The sequence below is a fragment of the Pongo abelii genome, chromosome 8, assembly GCF_028885655.2.
Source record: "Pongo abelii isolate AG06213 chromosome 8, NHGRI_mPonAbe1-v2.0_pri, whole genome shotgun sequence".
Taxonomy (NCBI): Eukaryota; Metazoa; Chordata; class Mammalia; order Primates; family Hominidae; genus Pongo; species Pongo abelii.
In genome coordinates, this window is record NC_071993.2 from 36,261,445 (window position 1) to 36,269,301 (window position 7,857).

Below are 7,857 nucleotides of genomic sequence, written 5' to 3' on the forward strand. Positions count from 1 at the left end.
CCAATGAAGTTTCTACTCCTTGGTGTGTTTCCATGAACACCCGGCTAGGTAAAATGAGATGGCCTGCATCTTGCTCACCCTAACAGCACTCACGTGCAGCACTGACAGGCGTTCCCTGGACTCAGAGGTTGACCTCTACATGAGAAATTGTAAAGCGGCACATTTAATTAAGCAAGCCAACCACATCCCACCTCAAAATACTGTTTATTATTCATTCTTTCTTCCATGAAAGCTTTGATATGGTGGATCTTTGGTAAGCATCCCATTCTTTAAATAAAAGTAACTCAGAAGCTAATTTAAAAAAGATATACTCTTGGAATTTAATGCAGCTTAATTACATTTTTAGCATAATGGTTATATGGGGGACTTAATGCAATTAAAGTTAATAAAAGTATTATCACTGTGTGGCGGGAATGTCTTGTGGGTCCTTAAACTTCAGTGTGCACTGATGCAATTTTGGAGCGCTTCAGAGAAAGGATTCAGAATTATGAATACAAAATGTTTGCAGGTCCTCTGGGCGGAGGCTGTGCCTGTGCCTGGGCTAGCTCTCTGTGTGCTATTTTTGAATGAATGAATTGAATGAAGGAATCTCCCTAACTTCCTGGTTCTGGGACCCTGTACTACCATGAGATGGCAGTATAGTATCAAATGTGGAAAGCGGACAGACACTTGCACTGATTCGCTTTTTATGTCTCAACAGAACGTTTGCACCTACACTTTAAATTGCATCCTGTGCTCTGCAACTGCTCCTGGTTTTCTTTTGGCAAGACAATCTCACTCTCTTTGCCCAAACTCTGAAGTATTACAGGCACCTGCAATTAAGAAACTGTAATGTGCCATGGTTTACTCCTTAAACTTTCTTATAAACTTTTTTCCCTTCTGTTTCATGGTACTTTCAAATTGCATTTATTATAAAGCAAAAAGAAAGTGTTTCAGATAACTTCTCCCACAAGCAATTTTAATGAGCTTTGGCTTTAGTAATGGTTTTAATCATGTTAGACTTGATCTTCTAGCCACACAGCATCCACATCAACCCCTCTCCCAATATGACAAGATTTTGAAAAACTAACACTTGTTTTACGTAATTAAAGACACACCTGTGTAGCACACAGGGTTGTTCATTTGTCTAATGCAATTGGCCAGATAGAGACTCTTGTTTCTTTCTTCCACCCTAAAATCAATTTTGGGGTTTTGTTCCCTTAGTAGATACCATCGGAGTATTGGCAAATATGCAACTCAAGTTTTAGCTTTAAAGGCAAAGAACCAGCACTTATGTCTTAATACCATCTCTAAAATCAGTCTCTAATGATTACAGATGCAGGTCTTTTTATTGAGAACTGTCCTCAGAATTTAAATTGGGTTTTTTGTCTGTCAAATAAGCTCGCTTAGATTGAACACACATAGATCTTGAGTTATCAAATATAGCATTTTATAATGATATATTGAAGAATAAGGTAAAAAGCTTCAAAGCTGGACATTTTCCCACTGTGTTATATAGTTGAAAATGTGTCAATAATGACAATACTGCTACATGAGAAAGCCAACATGCTAACTTGTGTCTTGTACTTTCTCCCCATCCTTCATATGTGGTAAAGACTCTGGGATCTGCTCTCAAAATTCTACTTTATAACTGAATATATAAAGTTTATGGCTGGCATATGTACACTATAGTACATGAGTCAACACGTGGGTTAGATGTAGGCCACTGATAGGTACCTAAGTTACAAAATAATAATTCTTTAATGAGTAAAACTACTGGAGAGGTGAACACTTTTACAGTGTCTCTGGCTTTAAAAAATAAGATTGGCATGATAGCTAAAGGAGGGGTTCTAATTGCATATCTAACTTAATTAACACCGAGACTTACTCTGAAAAGGATCTGCAAAATGTTACTACCATGGAGATCCTATGCGAAGCCTCTTACATGAGAAAGATCGGCCAAGTAAGTAGTGTCCACTCTATTAAATTTTTAACTACTAAAGATTCCTATTAGGTAAAGTAAGGAGAACAAACATTTTAGCAGGATGTGCAGAACAAAGCCCCTCCCATCCCACAATGATTGATGCCCCATCATTAGCAGGGTAGCTGCCCATTTCTTATCTTGATTGACAGGTTAATAAGGGACCTGGGGCTATCTTTTCAGTACTAACACACAATCTTACCAATTACTTTTAAATTATTGCTAATCTGTCAGAAAATAACAAGCATAAAGAATAAAAATATCCGCAAAACAGAAACGTCTGCTTAAGCAGCTTTTACTTCCGGTGCCTTAAAAGGTTCAGTTGGAAAACTTGCTAGAATTTAGTCAATAGAATTTAGGCACTGGCGATTTTTTTTAAGAAAAACTTGTAGTTTATAATAGTTCATTGGTTCAATTAGGAGCGAAAAAGAAGGGAGTTTTGTAATGCAATTGTCCAGCAAAGGAAAACGCTTTAAATTGGGGGATTATGTGCGCAGACCACCTGTGGGGCATTCAGAGCCCTTTTCTATAAAGCTTCAACCCATGCCTAGCTGCCTGCAGGCTGGCTAACAATGCCGGGAAAAGCTGTTTAAAAGGCTGAGCACTTGTGCCTCCGGTCTTCACTAACTGTTACAAGTCTTCCTCTCTCGCGCTCTCTCTCCTTTTTAAAGTAAAAGTCCCACATCCCTTTAATGGAAGAACTTTAAGGCTCCGCGGTGGCCAATTGGTCTGCACTAAGAGGAGATAGGCAGCAGGGAAAGAAACTTCAGACTATACAGCACATTTGCAGAGGAGAAAAGATCAAAGTTTTTCAAACTCAAAAGACCAAGTTCCCTACAGATTAACCCTATTCATTTAGCTCCTCTTAAAGGAATGATGTGCTGAGCCACTGGGCAGACAGGTAAAAAGTTCAACAATTGCCGAAGCATTCTTCTGCTAATTCAACAGCCTTCTGCTCAAATAAATTAGCTTAGTCTTGACAGAGGAACAATAGCTTTTTCTCTAGGAAAAGCAGCACATTTGGTATACACAAGCACTGAAGGTTATTAAGATGTTAACCCGTTAATCCATTGAAGAGCGCCTGCTCCCCTACCAGATTGTCAAGTGACTTCTACTGTGAAGGGTGAGCTATAGTTTAAAACATTAACTTCTACACCTCAGCAATGCGTTCCCTCCCTGGAACACCAGGTGCTTTCAAAATCACGGACTCCAGAAATGAATGCAGGGTTTTGAAACCTTTAGTGATACCATGCAGGATAAATAACAAGGCCTAAGGGGAATTACTGCCTTGCAGAAGTTCCATTTACATCCACTAAGGTGAGAGTTGTTATCCATGGATCAGAAAAAAGCTCCCATGAAAACACCGTCTTTGGGGAAGGTGCAAAAACTCAATTTTGATTTCAGTTCAACAATGATATTTACTTGGCTAACAACTTAAGAACTAGAGTTTAACAAAAGTAATTTTCTCCATGCCTAAGGTCAGTGTACAGAATGACAAGCCAGAAAATGTCCATTTTCCCCATGCATCCTTAGCAAGCACTTTAAAGGTGACAGCTCAGAAGAGGCGGGGGAGAGGGCAATGGTTAAATCATTTATCAAAAGTCATTTTATTGACAAAATAGAATACTTATATCTGTTCTTACAGGGGTAAGCCTCTAAACTTTTTACAAAAAAATGTACACACTATATCTTTGGATATATACATATTTTACACATTTTTTTTTTTTTTTACAATTTAACAAATAATTATATAAATACATCCTCTAATGTAAGAAACCCGTATTTACTTGGGGGGTACAATTAAGACATTTCTTGTTTGTTTACTTAAGGCATTTGCCTGGTCATTAAGAATACCCAAACCGTGCAATCCCATCAGGTCGCAGTCACCCCTCCTCCAGGGTAAGTCAGGGGTGGGAGTTTACTTAGGAAGAGTCGAGGGAGAAAAAGAGGTTCTCCCAGGTGAAATCTGTGTATCTGACTGCAAACCCAGCCAAGTGCAGCCAGGGAGGGCTCCAAACCTCGGGTTCTGGAAACGCCGCAGAGTCCACCCTCCTCAGCCAACAGAAATTAACGCGTGGCGGGAGGAGCTCCCCGCACATCAATGGAGGAAAAGGGGCTGGGTCTGGGAGGCTTCAATGCCAGGTACTTTGTTCTAAGTGAGTCATTTAAGTCCCAGCTAATGGATACCATTAAGAGTTCATTATCATGCTAATAGCAATCAACACTGTGAAGGGGTGGGAACCTCAGCCCATCAAGTGTCCCTTCGCTGCACTTGGGTCTCCTCGCCCCCCTCCCCACCCCTCCTGGGCGCCCCCTCCCCTCCGCTCAGACCTGGGACAATGGCATCTGCTTTGGATAAGACACGGAGCTGGCCGTGCCCGACCGCCACGTCAGGCCGGTGCTGACGTCGCTGTAGAGGGAGCCCCCGCCGCCGCCGGGTCCCCCGCCGCCGACGCCCCCCGGCCCGCCGCCACCCCCCGCGGCCGTGGCGCCCGCGCCCCCGCCCCCCGCGGCTCCCTTGCTGGCCCAGCAGCAGCGGGTGCACAGGGAGCGCCAGGACTCCAGCGTCTTGCCGGACCAGACCCACACGCCCGAAGTGATGCCCACCACTAGGCACATGAAGTACTTGAGCATGAAGACGGCGTAGTCGGGCCTGCGTGCCTGGTCGGGCTGCAGGTCCCGCAGGCACGGGCAGTTGTGCGTGGCCTCCCAGCGCGGGCGGTTGTGCTGCTCGTAGAAGAGGCAGGCGACCACCACCGCGGCAGGCACGGTGTAGAGCACGGTGAACAGGCCCAGGCGGATCATCAGCTTCTCCAGCTTGTGCGTCTTGGTGGGGCCGTCCTGTTGCTTGATGACCGAGCGGATGCGGAAGAGGGACACGAAGCCGGCCAGCAGGAACATGGTGCCGATGAAGAGGTAGATGACCAGCGGCGCCAGCACGAAGCCGCGCAGGTTGTCCAGGCTCTGGTTGCCTACGTAGCAGATGCCCGCCACCGGGTCGCCGTCCACCGAGCTGAGCGCCAGCACCGCGATGGACTTGACGCTGGGCACAAGCCACGCGGCCAGGTGGAAGTACTGCGAGTAGCCGGCGATGGCTTCGTTGCCCCACTTCATACCAGCCGCCAGGAACCACGTGAGCGACAAGATCACCCACCAGATGGAGCTGGCCATGCCGAAGAAGTAGACCAGCAAGAAGACCACGGTGCACAGCGCGGGGCCGGTGGTCTCGTAGCGCACGTGCTGCTCCACCGCGCCCAGCTCCTCGTACTCGCCGCGCCCGCCCGGGCCGCCCGCGCCCGCGCCCGCCGCGCCCGCGCCAGCCGCCGCGCTGCCCGCGCCCCCAGCGCCCCCCGCGCCCGGCGCGCCACCGCTGCATGCCACCTTCTCGTGGCCCGCCACCAGGCGCACTAGGTAGCCCACCGACACGAAGAGGTAGCAGGCCGAGAGGAAGATGATGGGCCGCTCCGGGTACTTGAAGCGCTCCATGTCGATGAGGAAAGTGGAGACGGTGGCGAAGGTGGACACGAAGCAGAGCACCGACCACAGGCCGATCCAGAAGACGGTGAAGGCGCGCTCGTCCTGGCTGAAAAAGGGGTTGTGGCAGGGCAGCGCGCAGTTAGCGATCTGGCCTGTCTTGACGCGGTTGTAGAGCGGGTGGCGCTCGCTGGACACGCTCACCATGGGCGCGCGGCACTGGCACCCGGGCTCGCAGGGAGCCGCGCCGCCGCCAGGGGGCCGCGCCTTCCCGCCACCGCCGCCGCCGCGAGCTGGGGGCGCCGCCGCGTCCCCGCCGCCACCGCCCCTGCCGCCGCCGCGGTGCGGGGGCCTGGCCCCCGGCGGGCGGCCGTGGCCGCTGCCCGAAGGCGGCTGCTCGCCGGGCGGCGGCGGCGGCGGCAGGCGGCGCGGCGGGCTGGGCGCGGCTGTGGTGAGGTCGGTGCGGTTGTAGTCCATGCACAGCGTATCAGGGTTGCCCTGCTCGGGCAGCCGGTCGCAGCGCATGCGGTCGGGCCAGGCGAAGCCGTACTGGCGCATGAGCGGCGCGCAGCCGGCCTTGGCGCGCTCGCACACCGAGCGGCAGGGCGGCAGCGGCTTCTTGTAGTCCTCCAGGCAGATGGGCGTGTACATGCTGCACAGGAAGAACTTGAGATCGGGCGAGCACTGGATCTCCACCAGTGGCCAGAACTGGTGCACCTCCAGGCCCGCCTCGTCCTGCGTGTCGTGGTTGAACTGGTTGGGCATGTAGGTGTAGTTGTAGCCGATGCCCTTACACAGCGGCACGGTGATCTCTTGGCATGCCAGCTCCTTGGCCGAGGCGGCCGCCGCGCCGCTAGAGCGCTGCAGCAGCGCCAAGGCGGCCAGCAGCGAGGTCACTTCCAACAGGTAACCCCACTCCATGCTGTGCGCCTCGGCCCGGTGCCCTCGCCCTCCAGGCGGCGCGCAGAGGGGTGCCGGGGGCGGGCCCACGAGAGAGCCGCAGACGGGGACAGTGGGTGATCTGGGGTCTCCCTTATGCTTCGCCCGGGAAGGGGGGTCTGCCGATATCTAACCCCTTCTAGGGGCGCGTCCGCAGCGGCGCGGCCCGCAGCCTGGGCAGGGCCCTTCCGCACTCCTTGCCGCCGCTCCGGGGGTTTGAAGGCGGCTGCAGGCGCGCGCCACAGTCCGAAGGTTCGCTCTGCTCGCCCCGGGTCGCGCTCAGCCCTCCCGGCGCAGAGCAGCCGGGCCTCGGCTCATCGTCCCGCGCTCGCTCGCCTCCTCTCCGCGCGCCCGACCACTTCTCCCCGCCGCGCCGGGCGGCGGTGACTCCGCCGGGCAGAGAGGGCGGAGGCGCCGCAAGTTTCCTCTCGGGCCGCGGTGCGCAGTCAAGATGGCTGGGCCGGGCCGCTCGCCGCGCCGGGTCAGCCCTGGCGGCCACCACTCGGCCCCCGGGGGCTCATGCCCGCCCCCAAGGCCGCGCCGCCGCAGCCACCGGAGTTGGGGACCCGCCTCGGCCCAGGCCGCCGCCCTCTTTCTCCGGCGTCCGTCCTTCGTCCGTCCGCCGCCGGGACAGACGGACCCCCGCCGCCGGGAAAAGTCAGCGCCGCGCTCCGGCCGCAGTCGGGCGAGGTGCACACAGTCTCCTTCCTGCTGGACACCCAGGAGCAAATCCAAACCGGAAGGCGGAGAGGACACCTGAGTGGCGCGGCCCGCGCCCAGCCGCCGCCTCCTTCTCGGCGGGAGCAGCGCCCTTCGCCCAACTTCCCGGCTCCAGCCCCGCTCGCGCCGCGCGGCCGGCTCATGAATATTTATACAGCGCGGACTCGGTCTCCGCCCCCAGCCCCACGAGCCAATCGCCGGGCGGCAGGGCGGAGTCCACGCGCTCCCAGGGCTCAGCCTTTCTTAAGGCAGTCCCCGAGTGTCCGCACTGATGTGCGCGCTCTCTGCGGATGGAGAGTTTTGGTAACCTTGGGATTGACCGCAGAGAAAGTGTTGGCCATGGCTGTTCCCATGGCGCTGAGTGCGTCTGAGGTCTTGGTCCCCTTACCCCGAGTCTGCCCTTGGGGACAGGGACGGGGTTTGGTGCAGCGCGCTCCTCCCCGGCGCGTTTCAAACCAGCCGAGCCCCTGCTGCCACCCTCCGCGAATGCGGGTGATCTGCGGGCGGCTGGGGTCTCGCGCTCCTCGGGTTGGCGGGAAGGTCTCGCAGCAGGCGAGTGCCGGGGAGGCCTGCCAGAGCTCGGCGCTGCAGAAGACCCGGGAAAGGGTGTCCTCCTTGGGGTTCTCAGAAAGATGGTTTCTGAGACTTGGAGATGTGGGGGGTGTGGAGTCATTCTAAACTGGGGCTGGACCCGGGACGGCCCGGGTGAGATGCCCCGGAGCCCAGCCTTGGGCGCGCGAGGGGCGCGGGGGACAAATGCCCGC

At 54.2% G+C, this 7,857-nt stretch overlaps 1 protein-coding gene across 1 annotated transcript; it reads right to left on the reverse strand.

Annotated features, from left to right (window-relative positions):
• Window positions 1-3,543: 3,543 nt before the first annotated feature.
• On the reverse strand, window positions 3,544-6,369 carry FZD8 (frizzled class receptor 8). Its single transcript, XM_024253820.3, has one exon. The coding sequence runs from the start codon at window positions 6,353-6,355 to the stop codon at window positions 4,286-4,288; it is 2,070 nt and encodes a 689-aa protein (XP_024109588.1). The 5' UTR covers window positions 6,356-6,369; the 3' UTR covers window positions 3,544-4,285.
• Window positions 6,370-7,857: the final 1,488 nt, after the last annotated feature.